The sequence below is a fragment of the Phragmites australis genome, chromosome 16, assembly GCF_958298935.1.
Source record: "Phragmites australis chromosome 16, lpPhrAust1.1, whole genome shotgun sequence".
NCBI classification, from domain to species: Eukaryota; Viridiplantae; Streptophyta; class Magnoliopsida; order Poales; family Poaceae; genus Phragmites; species Phragmites australis.
In genome coordinates, this window is record NC_084936.1 from 23,932,749 (window position 1) to 23,959,161 (window position 26,413).

General features: G+C 44.2%; 2 protein-coding genes across 2 annotated transcripts; one reads left to right on the forward strand and one right to left on the reverse strand.

The window, feature by feature from the left end:
* The first annotated feature begins 14,163 nt into the window (after positions 1–14,163).
* On the forward strand, positions 14,164–15,988 carry LOC133895858 (putative clathrin assembly protein At1g25240). Its single transcript, XM_062336377.1, has one exon. The coding sequence runs from the start codon at positions 14,588–14,590 to the stop codon at positions 15,806–15,808; it is 1,221 nt and encodes a 406-aa protein (XP_062192361.1). The 5' UTR covers positions 14,164–14,587; the 3' UTR covers positions 15,809–15,988.
* A 1,153-nt stretch (positions 15,989–17,141) lies between these two features.
* On the reverse strand, positions 17,142–25,993 carry LOC133895516 (IAA-alanine resistance protein 1-like). The gene is made up of 11 exons (XM_062335906.1): positions 25,177–25,993; positions 24,988–25,071; positions 24,848–24,897; positions 23,866–23,917; positions 23,271–23,375; positions 22,652–22,917; positions 18,855–19,007; positions 18,610–18,717; positions 17,796–17,897; positions 17,671–17,715; positions 17,142–17,556 (listed from the first exon to the last, which is right to left on the reverse strand). Exons 1-11 carry the CDS (start codon positions 25,553–25,555, stop codon positions 17,404–17,406), a joined length of 1,497 nt encoding a protein of 498 aa, XP_062191890.1. The 5' UTR covers positions 25,556–25,993; the 3' UTR covers positions 17,142–17,403.
* Positions 25,994–26,413: the final 420 nt, after the last annotated feature.

Genomic DNA, 26,413 nt, shown 5'->3' on the forward strand with positions numbered 1-26,413 from the left:
GGATTCAACGTGCCCCAGCCCTCCTCCCCGTGGTAGGACGATGTCGGTGTATTCGGAACCAGGGGTCCCTAAGTCCCAAGACCAGGCCGGTCATCCGCCACATGTCACCATCCCGCAAGGTCCACCCTGCAAGATAAGAAGAAGCTAAGTCCCGGGAGAAGGTGCTCGGGGCCGCCGCCTCTGGTTCCCGAGCACCCCAGTTCCCCGATGATCCGCAGAGCCCAAATACCAGGAAGGAAGTGCTCGGAAAGGTTTCTCACTTACCCCCGAGTACTGTAGTCCCCCGATGATCCAAAACAAGTGCTCGGGAGAGAGTGCTCGGGGCTGCACGTGGCAGCCCCCGAGGACTCGGTTCCCCGAAGGTCCCACCGAAGTGCTCGGGAGAGAGTGCTCGGGGCTGCACGTGGCAGCCCCCGAGGACTCGGTTCCCCGAAGGTCCCACCGAAGTGCTCGGGAGAGAGTGCTCGGGGCTGCACGTGGCAGCCCCCGAGGACTCGGTGCCCCGAAGGTCCCACTGAAGTGCTCGGGAGAGAGTGCTCGGGGCTGCACGTGGCAGCCCCCGAGAACTCGGTTCCCCGAAGGTCCCACCGAAGTGCTCGGGAGAGAGTACTCGGGGCTGCACGTGGCAGCCCCCGAGGGCTCGGTTCCCCGAAGGTCTCACCCAAGTACTCGGGAGAGAGTGCTTGGGGCTGCACGTGGCAGCCCCCGAGGACTCGGTTCCCTGAAGGTTCGCGCAAGATCGTCCGACGACTCGAAGAGTCCCATCGTCGGGGTGTCAGCCAGTCAAAGGCCCAACACCGCATTTAATGGGCACGCGCGGCCTGACATCCTGACATCCTGACATTCTCAGCTGACCACGCCCCAGTGTCAGACCCTGCCATGCACTGGCAGGGGGGCGTGGGTCCATTAAATGCACGGGTCCCGTCCCGTTTCATCCGGGTGCCTCGGGATAACGTTGCCAGAATCGAAGCGCTCCGCCTGCCACCCTGCCCTGGCGGAAGAACAAGACAGGGTGGGCGCACCGGGCACCTCTGAGGCTGCCCGGTGGGCCCCCTCAATGGCGCCGAAGGGCCTCCACAGTGGCGGGTGGTCGGATGCGCGCCGCATTTTTCCACCGCCCCTGTCACTTCGCCAAGACGGAATGATGGCACCTTTCTCCGTGGCGCCTTGGCGCTCGCACCCCCTCTTTCCCATTCAGGATATGTTGAGGTCGGCGCGCCTATAAAAGGAAAGGATGAAGAACACGTAAAAGGTATGAAGAAAAGAGGAAGCTCTCTAGAGACACAGACCGAAGAACAAGGCAAAGAAAAGCCCAACGACGCCCACGCTCGAACCAGCTCAAGCCGAGCTAAAACACGAGAGCCTCAAGCTCTCTGTAAACGGCTCTCCCCTGTAACCAGATACATCCTTGAAGAATTCCCTTCAAGGATAAATATAGCACTCACACAGGAGTAGGGTGTTACGCCTCCGTGCGGCCCGAACCTGTCTAAACCCCGGTGCACCCATTTTTCTCGCACTAGGGTGATCATCTCCCACCAGCCACTGCATTTGTTTCCGTTCCCGCTTATTTCCCAAACAAGCTTATCCAGGATCATCCCCCCGGCCGAATCTCTAAAAAGGGGTCTCTCGGGATCCCTGCGACAGGAGTTCATCCTCCGACAGACGATCATTCCGGTGAGCCTCCAATGAGCCCTCCGCTGTGGGTCGTGTTTCGGCAGGCAGCACCGCCTGATGCTCTTTTGGCCATCGGCGCCATCCTCAGCTGTCTCCTCCATTGTTCCCCTCTTACTCTTTGTAAACCCAACGAGTGGGCCTAGACACCAACATCGTAAGGCGCGCCATTAGCCCCTGGGCTGAACTGGGCCGTCACAACCTAATAGCTAGCAGTCGTGACCCATCAACTCTGAGGCCAGCTCAGTCGCATAAGTACACAGGACAACTCCCTAGAGTCAACCCAAATGAACTTTCCCAATAAGCATAGTACCTTTTCCTTTTTTAGATTTAATTTTTGGAAGCTCATTTCTCCTTCATTTCAGCTCCAATTTTTACAATTCTTTCGCCAATATTTATCTAGATTCAAGCTCTATCCATTCTCACCAGTTTCATAAATTTTGGATTTTATGTGTTTTTTTTGTTGTGTGCCGCATTTTAGAATTCAGAGCGTTCGAGGAGGAGGAGCCAGAAACACAGGACTTCGAGCAGGACCCCCTCGAGGACTTCAGTGGAGTCAAGTCTCAATCTGTTTTCCCTCATTAATTTTATTGAACCCAAATTTTATCATCACAACCCATAGCAGCCGTTTTCTACTAGATGATCGCATAAAGGATTATTTATTGGCATAATTTAAATGGTTATCTAGTTATGTCCTATTTTATACTCCCTCTGATTGCAAATGTAGGTTGTTTTAGACTTGTGCACAAGGATTAAGAAAGTACATCAAATGACCTTGTTGCCCTGCATTTATTCTGCATTGGAAAAGATAACTCATTCATTTGTGAGAATGATAGCATTTATTAAACAAGGGAAAGACGGGAACAAAAGAGAAATAAATGCATAGAAATTCGAGAATGACTTATATTTAGAGAATAGTTGAGGAGGCTAAAACGACCTACATTTGCAACCAAAGGGAGTATTAGCTAGCATGATTGCTTTTGACCTGAATATAACCTTGGTAACCTTGGAATTACCATCTTGGCAATATTATTTATGCTAAGATAAACCCCTTACTACTAGCATGCTTAGGACAATGTATTACACTATTATTTCATGTTTTACCATAATTAGTATTGTAAACTATGTGTAAAATGTGGTGCTTGTTGATGTGTGGGTTACCCAGATGGGAAGAATTACCCAATAACTAATAATAAAAGAAAACATGCTAGAGCTGGGGCAATTCAGGGTTCCTGTCAGGAATGCCTTGGGAGTTTAAGTGTTGCTTGTGTGGCAAGCTTAATGCGGAAATGTTTATCTTAGCTCGATTAAGGACTGAGTTGGTGTGAAATCTTACCTAGTCTTCATAGTACAACCACTCGACCTTATGTGATAGGGCTTAGTCTAAACTCCACTAGCTAGTCTACTGGTCGTCCAAAGGCAGGAGTGCAACGGGAGGTCAAGGAGCAGGTGCAGGCTTGTCGACTCGGTTGGAGGCCTAACTTGTAGGTCAGGAACCCTTGGTTAGCTCTCGTAAGTGACTAGTGGGATGATGCTAGGTGGGTAATGGCTTTGTTGAGTCACACTGCCACAATGGTGGTGTATTGTCAAACTCAGTTTTTGGGTAAAGTGTACCAATATGCAGTGGTAAAACTATTTGAATAGCTGTGTCCACAGTCATAGATGAACTACAATTCGATCATAACAACTAGCTTGGGTTGCGCACGTTTCCTTGGAGTGTGAGTGGGCAAAGCATGCCTGTATTTGGAAATAGGTATGGCAGAATACTGTGGGTTGTTGTGGATGGTGTGTCTGACAACATTAAAACTTGGGTCCTGGTGAACTTCCACCACAGCCGAACCCCTCCTTCATTTAATAATGATAATATGTTTTCACAAACCCGCTTTATGAAAACAAACCTTTGCATATGAAAACTTCATATGAAAACTTGGCCGTTCCGCAAATTAAACTCACAGTCGAACCCTTGTCAATATTAGATGCATGTATTTGTACCCCTTGATGTAGGACAAGGGTTAAGACTTACTGAGTACATTTGTACTCACCCTTGCTTACAATTTCAGAGGAAGATACAGACTTTACCGACACTGACGCTGATGCTGAGTGTTGGTCACGCCCACACCTGAGTTGCCTATAGAGTGGCATGTCCCCATGCTGATCATGTTGTGTCCTCTAATGATGTGGACTTTGTTGCTCATGAGCCTTTGTGGAGCCCTTTATGTATTATTATCTTGGTGGATTTATTTCATCACTCACTTTGTTGTATGACTGTGATATCACCTGTTGTAAGACTTATACTTACAAGCGACTAGTCCAGGGACTGGTATAATAAAATTTTAAGCATAGGGAATGACCAGAGCACTTCACCTTCTCTCGTGGGCCATGGTGAGGTTTTTTCGCCACTCACTAGCGACCTGATTTGCTTTGTCCTCCAACGGGTCCATGCGCGAAGGCATCATTGATGGCAGGACATGCCCCCTCCCTCATGGGAAACATTGATCCCCTCGTCAGATAAGAATGGATAATGGTGGGCCCGCATGACATCGCCCCTCACTGGCGTGGCATAGGCGCCCTCTTGCGGTAGCTAGAGGAGTACCTCTCTAGCGGTACACCAATGTCGGTGGGTGTACTCGCAGTGGCCGACACGTCCCTTGTAGGTGTACTCGCAGTGGCCGGCAGTTGCACCTTGTTCCAGCCCCCTCTCATTGACAAATTGGCTGCAGTCGAGCTCGTTGGCATGCTTCACACCGGCAAGGATGGGTACAATGCGAGGGCATCGAGGTGTACACCAGCCGGTACATGGCGGAACATGCCCATGATGTTAGGGGCGAAGCTAGAACTTAAATGATGATGGCATCCATACAGGTCCTGGAGTTCAATGTATATTGATGCACATATGCACCAGGGTACCTCTACCTAGCTTCGCCCTTGCATCTATGGCGGAGCAAGCTTCCCCCTTTGTCGTCTTTGTCGATGGTGGCCTGTGAGGAACCGTCCAAATAGAATTTCTAATTAATTATTAAGTCAGTCATTTAAACAATCACGATTACAATGATTAACCACAATACCATTCTAGTAGTCTCGTCACATATTTTGTGCCCAAAATCGGAACACGTGTCTTTCCAACAGGTAACATCACAACAAAGCTTAAGAAAGAGAGTAATTAAATTATATTACCAGCATTTAGAAGATTATCATTTACAATAATTTACGGAGATACTACGCAGTGGAAAAGTAACATCTATGAATAATAACAACTATGTGAAACCATATGTCCTTAGGCTCCACCTAAAAGCACGTCACTTGAGTAGACAACACTACTCTTACCCGCCGCCAGCATCGGTGGACATGAAGTAGCCAGTAACTAACCTTTCCTGGACTACAAACCTAAAAGAGCAGCGTGAGTACGAAGGTGCTCGCAAGACTTAATTTATATTAGGTACATATAATAACCAGACTCCAATGATTATGCAATTGAGCTATTAGCAAGGAGTAAGCCACAAGGTTAAGTAAATTCATATGTGTAAGCAACCTTAACACCGAGGTGTGAACACCTATACTAAACCATAACTACCTTTCTACCCTGTAACCAACCACTTGCACATGAAAATAAGTGGAACCATCTCATGTAAATAACCACCATCACCCATCATAACCAACATGCCATACCAAAACCTCAAAGTCAGAACTCTATGACCGACGCAGATGGACAGAAGTTTGCTCGATAACCGAGAGCACGACAATTTGAATTGATTTTACACCCTGCAGGGGTACTTCTGGACCCACACGACACAAGACAACCGCCTACACAGCTTGTCAGCTGCGAGTGATGATTCACATACCAACCGTTCACGTACCCACCCTGAACCTTTGTCCCCATGCCCGATGTATGTAGAGGCTACCGAGACCCCAAACGTACTACGATTTACCATCGCTTCTCGGTGCCTCTACATGCCCTGGCTCACACCCCGAGCACATAGGTTAAATGAATACGGTGACTTACAGTACTTGGCTTACCCGTCCCATATCCTAGTATGTGATAAGTACAAAAAAGTGCTAAATCCAATAACACTGACGATCAGTGCTTAACCGATGCAAGCGATCTATGGCATCCGAGCTCCTCTCCCAACCTACTCCTAGCACCGCCCACATCTCGTCTCATCCTCACATCTCATACCATCCAACATATAATCATAATCAATGTGAACATTAAGCAAGCCCTATGCTTGCGAACAATGGCTGCACCGTCACTCGACTTCTACCGAGGACCTAAGCATTGCTAAGTATTTCGATTAACATTTCAAGTTAGATATTAACAAAACCATACCTAGGTTACAAGGATAAGGAATCATCAATAATTCAAGGTAGAGGCAATCCATCAACATAGGTTGTACCCATATCACTCGACATTGGCTCACTAATCATGCAAACATACCTAAGCAGTAACTCATCAATTTAGATTCCACTTGATTCAAATCAAAAGGGTACAATATGCTTAGATGCTTGCCTTGCTGCTCCAAGTGCTTCCCTCACGTTCAGAACTAGATAGGCGACGATTTCAACCAAGAAGAACGGCATCGCATCACTCTCTAAACAAAATATGAATGCATCGAATAAATAATCAAATGATGAAAACGTGTGCATATGATGTAAGCTTAAACAATAATAGAGCACCATGTTTTGAAAATATTTGCAAAAGACTGCCAAAAAATTATGGTTTCAAAGTTTGAAACCCCGAAGAAGGTAACCTAAGTACATACATCCTTGAATGACTGACAGTTAGACTGACGAGGAAGTGGCAGTCTGACCGACAGCCAGCAGAGAGCTTTGGCGCCTGGTGGTCTGATTGAAGGCATGGTGGAGGTTAGATCACCGATCAATGGTCAGACCGGCCCTAGCGGCAATCTAACTCCTGTATAGGGGTTTGAACTTGGATATTTTGGTCCTAACTGATAGTCAGACTGGCCCTAGCGGTAGTCTGACTCATGTATAAGGGTTTGAACTTGGATATTTCGGTCCTAACTGACGGTTAGATCGGCTCTAGCTGCGGTCAGATCTCTAGACCTTGTTGGCAGCGCCTTTGCGGGGTCGCCAACGAGGACTTCGACGAAACCTTCGATGACAAAGGGCACCAAAGTACTCAATAAGACTAAGGAAATATTTTCTATGATTGTTTTGACGACATGCACGGTCCGTCCATGTAAAACCCTAAGAATGAGATCTAGATCTAAGGTATACTCGAGTTTCTTGGTTCAAATCCAATCGACGGACGACTATAGCTAGGAAATAACAGAAAGATGGCATGGGAAGATTCACCTTAGTGTAGAGGAACATTCTATTGGATTGGAATCCTCTGGGGGAGCTCCGATCCACCGATTGGACTCCCGGAGAGGTTAATGGAGCTTGGGGAGGAAGAACGTGCCTCTGGTGAGTGGGAAAAAGGGGAAAGACCTCGAGGTAGTCTTCAGGAAGCTCGGAGAATGTTCTTCCATCGATCTCCGAACGTTGGAGCTGTCGAGGTGATCTCTACTTATCTCTCTAGGGCTTGAGTGAGAGAGCAAGAGAGAGAGAGAGAGAGTAAGAGAGAGTGTGATCGATCCCCTTAATAGGGCTTTGTGTACTGGTGGTCAGATGGCGGGGAGCCCCTGTTAGACCACGAAGCGATTTGGTGCTGAAAGTCTCATTTTTTTTCTTTTTTCTTATTCCTTTTTTTTTCTAAAATCTATGGAGTTTCTCCTAATTAGTTTCTAAACCATTTTCACTCTCAAATACTCACGTGTATATAGGGAAATATGCGAAAGTTCAAAACGCATAACTTTTGAAACACGTTTAAACTTAAATTAATAATAAATCGCACAAAATATAATACAATTATAATTATATATATAATTATATAATTAATATTTTGAGACGGGACATTACATCTTTATCACCTTCGTCCATGGTAGGGTCCATACGGGAGCGCCACTGTGGTGCTGCTATGCTCTGGCGGTGTGGTTGTACATGCTACAACTGTTGATGCACACCGGAGAGCACTACGGCAGCATGGTGACATGGGACCACTAGAGCGGTGGTGCTGTGCTGATCTGCAGCAGCGGCGCGTGTTGCTTCCCCTCCCTTCTTGCTGGTCCCATTTTTTTTTTAATTTTTCGGTTTTGATTTGTTCATTTTTTTTGCAAAATTTGAAATATGAGTGTATTGTGAAGTTTTTTAATGTTGGCTTTGAACGTTTGTACACTTAGATCAAGTTCAGAACTTGATGAGTGCACATTGAATTAGTGTGGATTTTATTTGCACAGTTTGTAAATGTTTGAATTGGCATGAAAATCCATGTGTACAATATGGGATGTTTGGTGGAAAAAATAAGGCATAACTGGTACATGTAATATTTTTAATATTGTTTTGTAATTTTTACAGGTGTGCATGAAGGGGTGCATGTGATATTTGGACAAAATTCAGCAAATTAAATATATTTTAGCCTTTTAGAAGTCCATATTAATTGAAAGAAATAGTGGGCTTCGAATCCAATTAAAATTTCAAAAGTGCCCAAATTAAAATTCTGGAAAAATCAAAATATATAAGAAATACAAGCACATGCACACACAGTGCACAGATCTCAAGGCAAGATGGACGGCAGGGGTGGCTGGAGCATGTGCTGCCCGGAGCACAAATCATTTTTCGTTGTGTTTGTCAATATTGCATTATGAATTGTCAGGATTTGAACACATGGTTTATGGGGTTGTGAGCCTAGGGGCTGTTTGGTTGCCCTGAGAAGGACTTGCCTGGCCGGATCTCTACCTGTGCTCTGTTTTGTTCACACCCTGAGATGGTAACGGACTCACGCATGGAACTCGGGCTCAGGTGGCCCTTGTTTTCGGTTGCACGGCACGCAGCAAGGTTAGCAACGAGATTAGTTTATTCGTTACCTGTGAAATTGCTGCGCACACGCACAAGCAGAACAGACTGGAAATCAAGTATACAAATGATATGGAATCCGTGTTTTTTTTTCCCTCTTTTTTCTTCCTTTCTTTTTATTTTTTTGTCGGCTTGAGAATAATTTGTACATGAAAGGGACGAGTTGGATGAAACGTTGGACAAGGATATGCGTTAATGGAGCATCTTGCGTGATTTATTTTTTTCTTCATTACAGTAGGGGTAATGTAATGCCTGTGAACACATAAAATTTATAGTCTTTACTTAATAAAATATGAGTCAGTTCGTATCATATCTTTCCTTACTCTCTTTACATCTAATAAAACCCTTAAATTCAAATAATTTACTTATTTTTGTTATCTATTGTCGTCCTCCAACATTCCCGTCTCGTTACCGGTTACAGATATAGGACATATTTTATTAATAAAAATAAATAAAAAATTAGGAAGAAATTAGTAGACTCTTCTTTTTTGATAACATCTAAAATCAAACTATAACATCGCTCCTGATATATTCATTCAGCAATGATCTTATGATGCGTCTACATCTCTATACTTTGAATTTGTGCTAGTTTTATCATGCTCGATGTTTATGTTCTAATTAACGGTTACAGATATATGACATATTTTACTAATAAAAATAAATAAAGAAATTAAGAGAAAAATTAGTGGATTTCTCCTCTTTTTCAGATATCATCTAAAATCAAACTATGACATCACTCCCGACATATTCATTCGGCAATGGTCTCATGGTACGTCCAGGTTCCTATATTTTGAATTTGTGCTCGATTTTACCACGCTTAATATTTATATTTTCGTTACAACGTACGATAATTTAACTAGTTTTCTTTAATATAAGAGTAGTTATGGAAGAATTGACGTATTTCAGCTTTCTCGGGCACTGGTCTCCAACCAAACAGCAATTCTCTGTCATGCCTCGTTAGGCACGAATCGTAAGAATTTTAGGCTTTCTTCAGGCATAACTTTTTCTCATATATGAAGCTCAGAATAACAACCAAACAGACTCTTAATACGACAATACTAGCAGACAAGCCAATTGTATCCACCTTATCAAAAAGAAGAGTTTGTGTAGTATCAACATCATATTCAGAAAATGCTAAAAAAAACCATCATATTCAGAAAACAATTCTGAAGCTCGATGAAAGGAAAAGTTTAACCAAGAAAACAACAACTGCAGCGTCCTCAAAGTGAACTTCAAAGTATCTGATTATTTATTTACATATTTTTTTTTAATATTTACAAAATACACGAACGTTTCAACAAATTGCAAAAATATGATCAGATCATGTCTCACCTGTTCTGAGGGTGAGACCTTGCTCTTTGTTCATAGATTGTGTTCTGTACGTGTGTATTTCTTTTTTTATTTAAATCTCAATTTTTTTTGAGAATACACGAGTTGTTCAAAAATTCTAAACATTTTTATGAGAAAACTAGAGCTCATTGGCAATCCATTTTAATTAGTTTGATCCAAAAAGGCTAAGCCAATATTTAATTAAAATTCTCCAAAGAAGCCTACTTTTATAAATTCTAGAAATTTTTAATGCCTCAAATAAATTCCTAAAAATCAGGAAAAATTCACTAATATTCTTCTAATGTCATGTACTAATTTATAAAAATATTTTCAACTCTAGGTTATTTGGTGAAAAAGTAAGTTCCTTTATAATGCTCTATTTATATGCATTTTTTCCATTTCATGTGATATTCTTTTAATAAATTTACCCTAGGTTATTTCATCATCATAAAAAAGATCATCACTATCTTGATCTCGCCCGGTGAAGAAAAAAAAAGAACAGGGCATGTGCCTCTATTGGTATAATTATGGTTCGTACGAGCTTTAAGTTGTTGATTAAACTTTGGTTATGATTCGAACATAGATTTGTAGGTAGTGAGATTGCTCTGCACAGTAGCAAGGAGCGTACCTAGTATTCATGTAATTATATTTGTAGCTTATCATGTGCTATATATTTATCTCAATTGTTTTAGTCCAACTATAAGTTAGACATTGAATCTAAATCATTTATGTTGTTTTATTGTTATTTTGTTTAGCTTTGTCCTTTTAGTTATTTATGTAAATTATGCGTATAAGTTACCCCTATCCTACATTAAAAATTTGTGATTTATGAAGCTATATCAGTTTTCTTTCATGATTATACTTTCTAAATATATGTATATTAGGTATCTACCTCAATTGTCTAGCAGTTTATACCAAATTGCACCGACGATCTTTTAGTGAATTTACCCTAGGATATTTGGTGAAATTTTTTATGATAATCTTTTAGTGAACTTACCCTTTGATTGTACAACATTTGGATGAATTTGTGCATGTTTGAATTCAAATTGAATTAAAAAGAAAATATCACATGAAATGGTAAAAATGCATATAAATGGAGTATTACAAATGAACTCACTTTTTCATCAAATAACCTAGGGTTGGAATCATTTTTATAAATTAGTATATCACATGAGAATAATATTAGTGAATTTTCCTGATTTTTGGAATTTATTTGAGGCATTAAAAATTGCTAGAAGTTATAAATTAGACTTATTTGGAGAATTTTAATTAAATATTGGCTTAGACGTTTTGGATCAATCCAATTAAAATGGATTTCTAGTGACCTCTAGTTTTCTCCTAAAAAGTTTAGAACTTTTTTTTATCACTCATGTACTCTCAGATAAAATCAAGAGTTAAATAAAAAATATACACGTACAGAACAAGCTAGCATGAATGGACCTTGCTCTTGCCCGTTAAATAGGCGAGACATAATCTGACCATATTTTTTATATTTTTTAATCTTCTAACTGACAGAGCTCACAAGGTCTTGCTCATTCATTAGGCAAGTCCTTATCTTGCCCAATAAACGTGTGACGATAGTCTATTCTTGTAATTTATTAAAACAACCGTGTAATTTTGTAAATATTGAAAAAATAAAATATATAAATAAAAAATTCCAAAGTATCTTGTAGCCTCACACCTTCGAATTCGGCCCAGCAGTGAATTAGGCTGTAAACATAACCTGTTATTGCATGAAAATATTCTTACCTATGGTTTTGCTGCAGCATGCGTAGAACCATTATTTCCGAAGTGTGCGTATGAAGTTACCTTCTTGATTCCTTGGAGCAAGTTGGATTTTTCTTGTGATTGTGACAGTCTATTTAGTCTGCTAATCATGAGCTTCGTAGATTCATACACATGCAAGGTGAAATAACTTGTATTCCGGCATCACAATTGATTGGCAAGTACATTGTTCATTCATGTGAGCATGCTTCTTGCCCCAGTACACTGTGCAAGAACGATTCCTTCCAAGTAACTTGCTCTATCTCTATGGTCTATACAGCTAGAACAATGCAGCATCCCCAGCAGCCAGCAAACAATTGAAGTGGATGATTGTCAGCATTGCCTTCCTCTGATCTACTCGTACAGGTGACCAACCATGTGACATCAGTTGGTCAAATACTAGTTTGGACTTTGGACACACTAGATATCCATTGTCTTAGACCATCCAACTATTTTCTCTCCATTTTATTCCCTTCTCCGTTTCCATTCTCTTTATTTTTTCTCATCTCCAACAGCTTCCCTTCGAAGGTATCCGTAAAGGAAAAAAATATATAATCCCGTCCTGAAGGGAATGACCTTAGAAATCCCTTCGTAAATAAAACTACGAAGGGAAACCATTGAAACGCTGAAGGAAAAAAAAATTCCTTCGCGAAGGGATTCTGGATCGCGAAGGAAATCCATTGAACATGATCTTACCAAGCAATGCAACATTTGTTAGATCAATGTGATCATGTCTGGTATGATATGACGGTGCAATGTATCGCATACCGTAGTGGTACCCACATCGACCTAGTTGCTAATTTTTCGCATTAGTTTTAGGGCTTGTTTGGTATAGTTTTTCTTGATCTAAATTTTTCTGAGGGAGTGATTCTGTGAGAGAAATAATTTTATGGCTGAAAGTAATTCTCTAGTGGTTTTTAGGTAAATTTTATAAAGAAAGTGATTTCATATATAAAGTGAATAAAAGGAAGTTATTTTTTTCAGTTTCTAGTATCATTTTAGATAATCACTCCCACGGATTCTACTTGAGAGCTAAAAACTAAAAACTATTATTGGCAGAGCTCCCTAATTACACTCGGGAAGTTATTCTAAGAGCTTTGCCAAACAGACCCTTACTCTGTTTGGAATGTAGTGAACACATAAGAAATAGTATATTCCCCCCAAAATTGCAGTGTTCTATGAATATTTCGTCAAAACTACATAGAGGTTGCAAATCAAAATGCCAGGCCTAGGAGCATCTCAAACCAACTCCTAAAACTCGCTCCAATATATTTTCATGTAGAGAGGCTCTCTAAAAGATTACCTTTTCATTTCTCTAGTATTCCAACTGATTCCCTAAATCTTGCTCACTAAATTCCATTCACTAATATTTTATTAGTATGCTATAAATAAAAAAATTTACAATAGCTATATTTTCAATGGCTAAATTTGTATATGTTTGAATTTTGTTTGAATTCAAATTGAATTAAGAGAAGAATATTATATGAAATGATAAAAATACATATAAATAGAGCATTACAAAGAAAAATCACTTTTTCACCATATAATCTAGGGCTAAAAATAATTTTAGAAATTAGTCCGTCACATAAAAAGAATATTAGTGAATTTTCTTATATTTTAGGGAATTTATTTGAGACCCTAACAATTATTATAAGTTATAAAAGTAGTTTTTTTAGGGAAATTAGTCTAAATTCTAAGTAGGTTTTTTTGGATGAATTCAATTAAAATAGGGTGCACGTAGATTATGAAACACGTACAAAATATTATGGAATTTTTTGAGCAACATAAAACTTTAAAGCAACACATAAAAAGAATCATATCTATATTGTTATAGGGGGCCTCTCGTAGGCTCTTGGGATGTGGAGAGCCACGAGGAGGGATAGCTAGCTAGATAGCGATAGAGTTTGATAGTCTATTGGAGAGGTTTTTTTTTTCATTTGCTCGGCAAATTTATTAAGTAGTGAGTCCCTTAGAGATGCACCAAGTTAACATGACTTGTGGGCGTTTTACCATCTGTTAATTCGTCTAAACAAATAGCATAATGTCGGTGGCTTGTTCAACTTTAGTCTCCTTAAGAATAGCACCAAGATCCCATTGGAATTTTTATTGATTCTGACGGTGACTGAACCGTGAAATTCCTACGAAGTTCCTGTTAAATGCATCCAGTCGGGCCCTGACACCTCATGGCTCGCCTAGTAGGGTCGCAAGAACAAGGATGGGCTATAGGAAAAATTCCACTCGTCTTTATATGCATGTATAATCTATCAAAACTGATCATTCATATTGAAATTTGTATTGAAGAGATAATTGTATAATCTATCAAAACTGATCATTCATATTGAAATTTGTATTGAAGAGATAATTATAAAATTATAAAATAAATAAAAAATTAATAGGTATATAAATATAAGAGAGATGAATAGACGGACTAAAATAGAGTGTGTCTACAGTCTACTACCTGCGGAGTTGCCTTTCCCATGAGCTCTGCCCCGACGCGACACGATCAGGATTCAGGGGGCCTTCAAATTAGAAAGCTTGACCTGGCCCTGCCCCGTCCACCACCACCACCACTATCGCATTTGGCCATTGCCCTCCCTCCCTCCCTCCTCCCATGCCGACCAGTTGGCGCTACCTCCTTCGTCTCCCCTCCCTTACTGCCTAACACGTTCTTGGCGCGTCGTTTTTCTTTCGCCCTGCAGTTTGGTTGATTTCGTTGGCCAGTGGCCACTTGTCTCTCTGCAAGCTTTCATCTTCGCCAGAAGCTCGAGCAGCCAAGAACGCGTCCGGCGTGGAGCTGGCAACCGTCGTAGACTTGATCTTCCCAGGGCGCGTCGAACTAGGCGCCCGCGGGGGAGCTGGTGACGCTAGGTGGTGGATCTGCGGCGGGGAGGGTGGTGGCGGGCAGCAGGGGATGACGACCGCGCGGCAGTGGTGGCATCGCGCGGCGGCGGCCGTCAAGGACAGGAGGAGCCTGTACCTGACCCGCGTGGCAGCTATGCGGTCGGCCTCGGGGGCGGCAGCGGCGCTGAGGAGCCACGAGCTGGAGGCGGCCGTGATCCGCGCGACCAGCCACGACGAGCGGTCGGTGGACTACGGGAGCGCGGCGCGGGTGTTCGCGCTGGCGCGCACGTCGCCGTCGGCGCTGCAGTCGCTCATGTGGGCGCTCGCGCGCCGGGCGGGGCGGACCCGGTGCTGGGTCGTGGCGCTCAAGGCGATCATGCTGGCGCACGGCCTGCTGCTTCGCTCCGACCTCGCGCCACGCGCGGCGCGCCTCGGCCGCGTCCCCTTCGACCTCGCCGACTTCCGCGACCGCTCGTCGCCAACGCCCAAGTCGTCGGGGTTCTCCGCCTTCGTGCGCGCCTACTTTCGCTTCCTCGACACCCGCTCCCTCTTCGCTGCACAAGAATTAGACGGCACAAACAACGAAACCGACGACGAGGACGCGCGGCTCGACCGCGTGACCAAGCTGCAGCACCTGCTCGACCTGCTCATACAAATCCGGCCGTACGGGGACGGCATGGAACAGGCCCTCATCCTGGAGGCTATGGACTGCGTCGTCATCGAGATCTTCGAGGTCTACAGCCAGATATGCACCGGCATTGCCCGATTCCTCGTCGCCGTTCTTGGCTCGGCCCCGACGACGCCGCGGCCGCGGCCGGGGGAGACGGTGGCGGCAGCGAGGCGGCGGAGGGGAGTGCAGGGAATGCGGGTGCTGAGGAAGGCCGCGGAGCAGAGCGCCCAGCTGTCGTCGTACTTCGAGCTGTGCCGGGGCCTGGGCGTGCTCAACGCGGCCGAGTTCCCGGCCGTGGAGCGCGTTCCGGACGACGACATCAGGGGCCTCGAGAAGCTCATCACGAGCCACGTTGTCGAAGGCGGCAGCAAGGAGAAGGACGAGAAGGCGTTGGTCGCCGTGGAGGAAACCAGCGTGGCGTCGAAGACGGTGGTGACGAAAGAGTGGGTGGTGTTCGACGACGACGACGACAGTGCCGGCGCCGGCGTCAGGCAAGGGCACTTCGGTAATCACGTGAACCCGTTCGTGGGCGCGCGGCGCGCCGTGGGACGCCATGGCGGGGAGCGGAGACTTGTGGGTTTAGATGGTCTCATGGAGATGCGATCTGATCCGTTGGATTAATCAAAATTTTCCTCATCATAAATTGTTTTCTATCGACTTGACCTACATTTTGATTAGAAACAGAATGAGATTTGAATCCTTGTAAATATAGATGTTTCTGCCCTTAGGGAGATGAATGTGAAGTTGTGATTCACTCCTTAAGTTCCAAAATATTAGGTTTTCTTATATGTATCTTTTTTGAGAGGTTTCTTACGTATTGTTCAGTTAAAGATTAAACTTTGCTCAAATTTTGTTTCACTAGAGTGTTGGTCAAGTCAAATGCAGTTACACCGCAACGGTATCCTTAAACTCATCTGTGCAATTCCACATGCATCTAAAATTAATGTTTATGGTCCGTATAGGATTAGACAGTTCCACGTGAGAAAGGCTATAATTTTCATGCGCGCCTTATAAAACCCCCGCGTTCCAAATAGTGATTTAACATTGAATTTTACATATCATGCCTGGAAAAAGAACACTAGGATGAGCAATTCTCAAAACACGAGGATTTCGCAAGAGTTTTCACTCCTTTCTCAAGTTCTTACATGTCGGAGTTTCGGATCTGTGATCAGTGACCACTGACCACCCATCTACTCTTTCCCGGACACGATGAGCAATTATTGAAGAGCCTTCACGTCCCGCTCCGCTGTCGACCATAGGCTTTCTGTTCCTGTAGAAAATTTATGTGTTGGGTGACAATGGTGTACGGAGGGAGATCGACAGGTCGAACAAAGGACCGAGCAGTAACTCTCCAGCGGCCTAGCCTTTTAGAGTTCTGATCATCGGAAATGCCCATCGATCTACCAAGCTCCATTTCTTCATCGTCCCGTAAAGCTACTACTGAAATAGTGCAGAAAACCAGACGAAGTAGACCGGTCATGTTTTCGTCCATGCCCATTCGGCTGGCCTACCTGCCGCTGCGTAGGGACAGGATCATGGGGGGAGCACATGAAACCATGCTACACGTTGCCGCGCCAAGCGGGTAGCGCCATCAAAAGGGCCAGCACCTCCACTGTGTCCTTGCTGATCCGGCCACGAGTCGCATCGATCGGTCGGTCGACATGCCAAAGACATGTATTTTCAGTTAGCACAAACAGGGGTGCCTTTAGCTTCCTGCTGAACCTAGCTACTCTGAAACCAGAAAACCCGGTAGTCCAAACGGGCCTTAACATTCCCCGTATAGAAGAGCCTCCGATGGTTTCATGCCAAAGCAAAAGCTCCCAAAACTAGCTAGCGATGGGGCGATCGCATAATCTCACAAAACTAAACCTACAAATGCATTCTTGAGAAAAATACTTAAGGCCCAGAAAATGCTCATCTACGGCAAGAGCGTGTCGCCAGAAAATGCCCTGTCAAACATTAAAAAAATGATGACTTCACACAATTATGATCTCAAGGTTCAGAGTTGACTAATATTTGTGAAACAAGCACTTGTTGATATACCAATGATCAAAGCGAACCTATAATCAGATGTCAAAATTTCTATAACATTTCAGGTCTTATATCAAAGAGGATTAGAGAACCCATCTTCCAGGCTGGAGCTGTTCAAGAATTATACCAGCTTAGTGGGACTGCAGTTCAACCTAAAGCTGCAACTGGAGAAATGGAGATTCAAATCATTCCACTAAAGATATGCCTAGAGCAACCAGCATTCCCATTGCTAGAGAAATCAACTGAGCTATTGAGCTTTTGAGGGTAGTTTTCTGGTCGTTCATCTGTGGGAGAACTCCCGCAACGGCAATGTAAATAAAACCACCAGCGGTGAATCCCTGTAAAAAGATGACAGTTCAAAGGCCGGGTAGTGAATTAGCTCCAAAAATGAGGCGTGTCAACAGTAAATAAAGAATACATTTCTTTCAAGTTCCATAGATAAGAGAGCATGCCTCAATCAATGAAGAATGTCCTGGATCTTTTCCCAAAGATAATGCCTGCATATGCAGAAGTATTAGGCATCCACAATCCAGGACAATCAATTTTTCTTTGGGAGTAATAAGGAATAAGAACTCACTAGTGCTGTTCCAACAAGAGCAACCAATGCAGAGAGAAAATTGAAAAATAGGGCCTTAGATACTGTGAATCCTGAGCGCACCAAGATTCCGAAATCTCCAACCTTAACAAAAAGGAAATGAAAAGTTTACCATCAACAGGTAGGAGCATGTTTTGCCTATGAAACACTGGATGGTTGGAAGTTTGGAACCAAGCATCCTACATGTATACAAACACAGAGACTTCAAGGAAGAAAGAATGCAAGGAAACCTTCTGGGGCGACAAAAACTGGCAAACATTCAGGTCCATTTCCCATTTAGGCCTTGTTTCTCTGGCCCGTCCACATGGATGGGCCAGGATTTTACCATGATTCGGCCCAACAAACCAAGGCCTTACACATACATAGAGAGCTAAGGATATCAGGCTAGCAAATGACATTAGATCTAAACACCGATCTGACTGTGGCATATTAGTGTGTCCATATATATATGTATTTTCGTTCAATGTTACACATACGTAAGTTACTGAGCCACTGGCAAACAAATAGAGTGCATTTACTTATGTGTAGTACAATAGCATATCCATTTTTTAACTGATCTAACTCAGAGACTAGAAGATTAAGTGATGGTATTAATTATGTACTTGAATAGATATTAGATAATTGCAGAATATCTCCAGGATATAATTTTTGCATGAACTGAGTTATATCCACTGTTGCATACAGATATCGGCATAAATTCCATGTAGCAATGCCAGAAAGAAAAACTAGAGTGCATCAGGAAAGTAATACTGAAAGTAATATTTGAAATTTAAGCTAATCTCAGGAATAAGCTAACCTCTTGGGGTAGTTCATGCGCAAGCAGAAATAAAGTTCTAGACCAGCCTCCAATAGAACCATGTAGCAAAAAAGCACTCCCAAGAGCCATCCCATCAGTGAAGTTATGCTGCATTATTCCAAAAAAAAAAAAATCTAAACTTCCATCATAATCCAACCTAGTAAAAATGTTCAGAAATCCTAACATACGAACGTGTGCATGTGTGCAACACAAAACATAAGTACAGCTCAGGTGATAAGACTTACAATACCATCCGAGAAAAGATTAAGGTATCCAAACACCAAGTTAGAGTTTGGCATTGAGGAATCTTCACTTGATAATGCTTTGTCAGGGGCACGGTCACTTTCAGAACTGACAGGCTCTCCATCAGTGGATTTGGAACTGACAGTTGAGCTCCTCTGTTAATCATAGTACACATCAAATTCGTAAGTGGGTCATGTGATCCTAAAAGGCCTATCCCGTAATTTTCAAAGAAGAAATAAAAAACAAACAGTCAAGCATACAAACAACTATTCCCAATAAGATGATATTAAAATTCTGACTTTGGATAATAATCCTACACTTCCCTTAAGCTAATGCACCTAAATCACCGAGCAAAATGACAATATCAGAGTTTATAATAGCAACAGTACTGAGGGTGAAGAATATGCTTCTAGATAGTCTAGAAGATCCCTGCTTGAATTCTTACTTTCTCAGCACCACAATGTGCAATGTGTGGATTGGCTCCATAAGAACTGGTAAGCTATTGGAAATGCACTATAAGAACAGGGGACCAACTGGTAAGCAAATTGCACAATTGCGGAATATTAAAAAATGAATTTTCGAGTGTGGACAAAGAGCTACCTACGAGCAAGAGATTTGATAACATATCATATATTAACATTCATATGTTCAAACCTTGCGAAAGATGATCTGCTTCTGGAAAAGAACATCATTATAAGAAATTATGAGCAGTGTTTAAAAAAGTGCTAGATGCTAGGTGGGCAGTGCAGTGGTGTGTAGTGATTGTTGCAATTAGGCGCTAGACAGGATAACCGCACCTAGTGCCCAGGTAGGCTAGGTGGCCGATTTTTTTAAATGCTGATGATGAGGCTCTACAATGTATAGCACCATAAAATGAAAATAAAAAAGGATGTCAAGGAAAAAAAACAGGCAAAGCTGCCCTGAGAGAACAAAAGGCATCATTTAAGTTGATCCAGTTTTAGCACTAGGATATGTATGGCTTAAAGTTATCACCAAGACTTCATGTTCTTTCAGAACTTTACTGAATTCATAAAGTTCTACTTAAACCCGATTTGCAACCCTTTTACCTGTTCAGCAAGTGTGGCAAAAATAAGCAGCCGATTCCTTTCAGCTGTTCCCTTCATTGCCACACTTAGCAAAATTGACATTTCTTTTCGTAGACAGTGCTTGAACTGCTACCATTTGGCATTGAAGGGGATTATGATAATCTCGTTTGTCACTAATGTTTGGCTAACTGCTTTTTACAACTATGAGATTTTTACAAACTATGAGGTTTTTACAACTGCCTTTTTAACACTAGCTTATATAATAAGCGCAGCAACCACAAATTGACCCTTAGCCATGTGGGCTACCTTTCATGAATATATGGTTTCCCAATGCTTGTTGAGATGATTGTCTTCTCAAATAAGTGTTCTGTACCACATGGCCGGGAAACATATTTTTCTTTATCATAATCTAATATTCCTGATTTTTAATAGTTTACATAAGTTTTTTTCCTAGAATACGCAGGGGATGTGCGTATCATTTCATTAAGAGAGGAGAAGGCCAAAACAGTCAAGATAACTCAGTTTATAAGGGAAACCGAGCCCGAAAACCTCACAACCGCACGGTTCAAAGAAACTGGCAAACAACCTCGAGACGACAAAACGACCTCGAAAACAGAACAACGCCTACACCAGAGGCACAACCAGACAGCACAACTCAACTCGTACGCTAACCGACCAAACACTGTCTCACACACAACTTGGCCGACGGAGCTCTGCTCCCATGCCGCCACAACTCGGCCGGCGGAGCCCTGCTCCCACGCCGCACCTCTCTACCCACTCCACTCGGTCAACGGAGCCCAGCTCTCACGTCGCACCTCTCTGACACACAAGTCGGCAGTGCGTCGCTTCGGAGGAGCGCGCATTAGAACAAATCGATGTCCAAAAGCGCCAAAAGAAAGAAGAATAGCCGCAAGCCGAGGATGTAGGGGTGAACCTATAGAAAGGAACCGGCAGATCAAACAAAGAGAGCAGAGATTTCTCGGAGCGACGCCTTAAGGAAGGTCACGACAACAATGCAATTGTCGCCCATCCGGACGGGGTTTTCACCTGGAGAAACATCCAGGGTGGAGACTCGAAATGTCGCCTCCATGGAGGGAATGACACCCGCGGGCGTCACCGACATTAGCACCAGCAAGCCAGGAAGGGCTTTTGCCCGTGGTTCCCCACCCTGGAAACCTGCACAAAAAGGTGGCGCAGGCTAAGAGACCCTCAACGAGGCAACACCAGGCCTGACGCGGACGCTAAAGTCCCAACCCCGCAGCGACTCACCCTCCCCTACCTTGAAGAAGCCCCTAGGTCGTCGCAATTGGCCCGGTGAAAGAGGAAAGAAAGCCGGCGTCAACCCAGACCGAGGGGTGTCGGAAAGGGGAGGAGAAGCAAAGCGGGCGTGGAGCATCGACGACACCAAAACCAAGAAGGCGCCCGCTGAGCCCACCCCCCGAACGCTGAGCACACAGTCAACCTGGCAAAGAAGAGACCGGATCCGCCATAGCCGAACGGGAGGGAGGCAGCAGCAGGAGCCAACAGATCAACAATGACGCAACCAAAAGGGAGGGGACCCACGACCCCCGACAGCAACGGGATCCTGAACAGCAGCATAGAAGACTGACCCGAGAGCAACACAAGAACGCGCCGCCACAGCACCATCCACGCCAAGCAGCAGCAGCATGCAACGCTAAGGTCGCACGGCGGGGGACGAGGCAGCAGCACACAGCGCTGAGGCAGCACGGCGAGCACCGAGACAGCACGCGGAGCCTGCAGGGGAGGAGCCTGAACTCGGGACACAAGACCCCCCACCGAGGTAGCCAAGGCACCCGGGCCACCAAGCGGCCACACACTCAGAAACAAGCTGAACTCCTCGACCAGCCCCACCACCCGATGCCCCCACCATGGACGCGAGGACGCACGGAGGCGGAGCCAAAGCGCGGCCACGGGACAAGAACCGCCGGATCCAACCAGCCACGGGACGGGGCCACGGATCTGACCGGCCATGGGACGAGAACACGGCCATAGGACGAATCCAGCCGGCACCACACCGGAACCCCCACCAAGGATGCGCGCATGCACAGGGGCGGAGCCGGAGCACGCGGAGCTGGAGCGCGCGTCCGGCCACGAGCACGGCCACGGGATAGGAACCACCGGATCCGACCGGCCACGGGATGGTAACCACTGGATCCGACCGGCCCCGGGACGAGAGCGCGGCCACTGGACGGATCCGACCAACCAAGAGCCGAATCTGCTGACGCCACACCGAATCCGCCGCCAACCAACGCCATTGACAATAATCCACCGGAGAAAGGGGAGGAAAAGAGGAAGGGAGGGGGGGGGGGGGGCAAGGCAACGGCGGTCGCTTGGTGCCGTCGCCGGCCGCCACCACCTACAACGCTGTCGACGGACGGCGGAAGCGGCAGCGGCCACACGCAGGTGGAAGTAGGTGGTTCTTAGCGGCGGTGGTGGTGGCGCCCCCGTGTCGTCTCTCGGGAGACGACGCGGGGCAGGGGGGCAAGTTTACATAAGTTTCATACCCTGGAATTTGTTTGGTAAGGTCCCACGAAAATTTTCTATCCACCTCTTCGAGCCACAAACATTGGTGACTTCCTAGTTCCCATTGTCTCTTTTACTTTGAAAAAGTAAATGAATGGCAGAAAGAATAATAGCATATACAAGTAATCATGCACAACTTGAGAATGAAGACTCGGGAAAACATATTGGATAGTTAAATAGTTCTGTATACAAACCAGATTTAGATGTACCTTATGTACAGTTGATTTTGTCTCATGAGAATTTTCGTCGTTTATTTTTTCAGTTGCACCATCAACCAAAGATTTCTCTTCTGCTTGATCCAAGTCTTTGCCCTCATGATCACTTTTTGCATGATTTAACTTGGCCTTATCACTACTTTCGTGCCGTTTATGGTGGTGATGATGGTGCCCATGACCCATACTATGAGCTCCCTGTTGTGAATTGTCTTCAACATACCTCACAATCTTCTCAACAATGAAAAACAATACAATGCCAACTGCATGAAATAATTGAAGGTTTAAAAGATTACAACAAGACTAGAAGTTAGCACACGGAGAAGACAGCAAATCAAGGACTGCTGAGCGATAAAATGGTTTGAACAAGTTCATTTCATTCATCAGAGTATATTGAAGGGCAATAATGATTGATGCTGGAGCAGAATTGAGCATATCCAGCTGAGAGGCAGTGACAACAAACAAAATTAAGGTTTTGAGAAATAGTAAGCAGCAACTCAATCAATCAAGAAAGGGACATCCGTGGAAAAAAAAAAAAAGCTATGCCCAAAGACCTAACAGATAAAGGTCATAAAAAGAAAACACTATTTGGCATACATGTGTAGGATATACTCACATAGTATAGACAACCCAACAGAAAGATCTTCCAGAGAGTGTGCATGTGCATGCTCATGAGAATGATTGTGATCCTCATGATCATGTGAGTGAGAATGTCCTCCACCTGAGTAGTGATAGACGAGTAAGACAGGCGAGAAACAAGTGTGCTGCTAAGGAGAATGAGGTAAAAGAACTGCATCTACAAGTACAAAGGTGAGGAACATAACAAAAAAAAAGAAACACAAAATACAACAGTTAAAGCCTGCAAGCAGCTTGATTTAGGACCATAAGTTACATTGGAGTAAATAGATCATTTATTAACATTCCCGCACAATCTAACTTTTTTAGGCCCTTTGAAAAGTTCACCCGTCTGTTATGCTCCAAGATACCCTCCTTTACCAGTGAAAATACGAGGGGTAATAAACTGTGTCCTTGAGAAACCGAAAGGGGGCAGAGGTACAACTTCAGAAGTTATTGAAACAGTATGCTTACTGATGGCATTTGATGTTTATGATACAAGTACAATACAAATCAACTATGAGAAATATATGAACTATGAAGGAATAAATAAAAACAAAAGAACTAAAATACTCAGAATTTATCAAAGGGTATACCAAAAGCATGTGGCAGTTGATGAAGAAATGAATCTCCAAGCATTGCTCCTGCCTGGAGAAACATTGCAAACCAAACAAGAAAAGCACATAAGTTGCAACATTGTTGGTTCTGAGAAAACTCAGTAAAGTTGTAAAATTGTTGACTCTGAGCGAATTGTTAGTATGAACAGACGGATACTTCCTAAAGCAATTCAGTATGGAACTTTAAACAAAGATTACTAGCGCAAAACAAATACATTATACATAAGCTAAAAAATCTCAAAATTGCGGTGCAAAATGTCATGATTGAATCTTTGGAATATAAAATTCAATCCAATATCCAAAAAGTATTGAATTCTTTTGCACTGCATTGCCCATTCAGTTACTTGCATACATGCTGATATACAAAATCCATCAGAAAAAAAAAATGTTAGCAAAAAACAAGAGCAGAGGCACATCTCAACATAGGTATTTTTTTTCTGGAGAAAGCGATATCTTTATCTGATTAGTAGAGGAGAAAACACAATCATCACAGATCTGTTACAATTACGATTCTATATAATAAGGCATGTGCCACAAACAAACAACACAATTTCATGTTCGTCTACTTGTGTACAAGTTCATGAGCCAAACTGTTTTGTTTCCTACTGATCTAATTAGAAAGGAATCAGACTAAAATTCAAAACAATCTAAGTTATTTAACACCCACCAGGGACAAAAAATTACAGGCAACATTTCAAATGCGGAACCAATCATCAACACATTAAACAAATTCATAACACCATAACAGATACTTCATGTTTGTGACTTTCAGTGAATACAAATATTACCCTTTTTAGTTTGTAATTGCAGAAGACTACCTTGCTGTGAAGTAATTTCAATCTGCATTCACTGGAATGCAACAGGGAAAATGGAAATGTAGATTAACTAGGTACCTCTAAGCGTTACTTAGGGGAAAAAAGTGTTAGATAAACTCAGAATTGAGTAGATTGCAGAAGCATACCCCAAAAACAGCAAGAGAATCCACCATGGCCTTCGACGGTTTCCCCTGAACTGCAAAGTGGAAACAGACCACAGTCAGGCAGTGAGCACAAGGGCAAGAAAATAATCCCCAGATTGCAATGAGCCAAGCGGGCCACTCACAGAAGATGACCGGGAGGAGGACGAGGCAGACGAGCGACGCCATGCTGACCAATAGCGAGCACCCCATCGCGCTCAACCACACACCTGCCCGATGGAATCCCCAAATTACTCAATCGCCTCGGAGTAAATCACGCACGAAAATCGCGCCTCCAGCGCAAAACGGGCAGGATCGAAACGAAAATGCCTAACCCATGGGCGATGTCTCGGACTCCATGTCGCCGCGGCCGTGGTGGTGGCCATGGTCGTGGACATGGTGGTGGTGGCCGTGGTCGTGGGGATCGTAACCGAAGGATTCGAGCTCGAGATCTGCCTCCTCGGCCAGCTCCTCCGGGAGCAGCCGCTGGATCTCGTCGCGGTCATGGCCGTAGTCGTCGCCGCGGTGATGGTGGTGGTGGTGGTGCCCGTGGTCCGCGCCGCCGCAGCTGTGCCCGTGGCCGCCGTGGTCGTGCGGTTCGTCGTGGCCGTGGCCGCCGTGGTCATGGAAGGGGCAGGAGGACTCCGAGTGGCCGGCGGCGGAGGCGGCCGCGGCGGCCAGGAGGAGCAGCACGGCGAGGCGGCGGCGGCACATTAGGGCTGGCGCGTCGGGCGCTGGTGGCTCTGGGGGAATTCAGGAGGTGGAGGCGCGCTTGCAGGCGCCCTCGATGGTGACGATGATGACGAGCACGAAGAGGACGACTATGCCCACCACCACGCCGAACGTCACCACGTCGATTCCATCCAAATTTATAATTACACGCCTCAATTAAATCCAAAAAAACAGGGGAAAATGTAACTAAATTGATCGCTACGACATGAGTGGTCCGCTAAGCCTGCCTCGGATCGGGGTCTGGAGTTCCGACTTGATGGCGAGGAAATCGGAAGCTTCTCTTGAGCTTGGGTGGGTCTTCCCGTACGCTTTGTGTCAGTGGCAAGCAAGGAGGGTTTTCCTTGCAATTTGGGGAGCAATTCGATGGGACTGACGACTAGGTGCTGGCAGTCACGGCAACACGATCGAGTCCGGTGCAGGGTTGTGGGCAACACCTTTATCTCTTGTTCCAGAACTAATCTTTCCTTTTTTTTTCTCGATAATACGACTTTCGGCCTTACACCAAGAAAAGATGCATCATCTTTTCTTGCTCCTGGACTGCTCCTTTTTACAATCTAGAGTAATGTTACGGTACCATTTTCGTCTCGGTTGACAAACAAAGTTGAAATAAGTCTTAATTTATATGCAATTAGTAATTGCCAAGTATATTAATTTGATTTGATAATTTTTATTATTACATAAATTTGGTGGTGCTTATCTGCGTTTAAGATTAACTAAAGTTCGAGAGAAAAGTAGAATTTTTTTTTATCACTCTACAGAAAAAAATGTACTCATTAGATGGTCCAGTACGAGGAAAGTTGATCTTACTGGATGGTCTGTTGTTCAAGTGAGTGTAGACCG

Coding starts and splice junctions, on each gene's coding strand:
- LOC133895858 (XM_062336377.1), top strand. CDS start 14,588: ATGACGACCGCGCGGCAGTGGTGGCATCGCGCGGCGGCGGCCGTCAAG.
- LOC133895516 (XM_062335906.1), bottom strand. CDS start 25,555: ATGTGCCGCCGCCGCCTCGCCGTGCTGCTCCTCCTGGCCGCCGCGGCC. Junction 24,898..24,987: donor CCTCCTCCCGGTCATCTTCT/GTGAGTGGCCCG, acceptor TCCACTTTGCAG/TTCAGGGGAAACCGTCGAAG. Junction 19,008..22,651: donor CAAAATCAACTGTACATAAG/GTACATCTAAAT, acceptor TATGATTAACAG/AGGAGCTCAACTGTCAGTTC.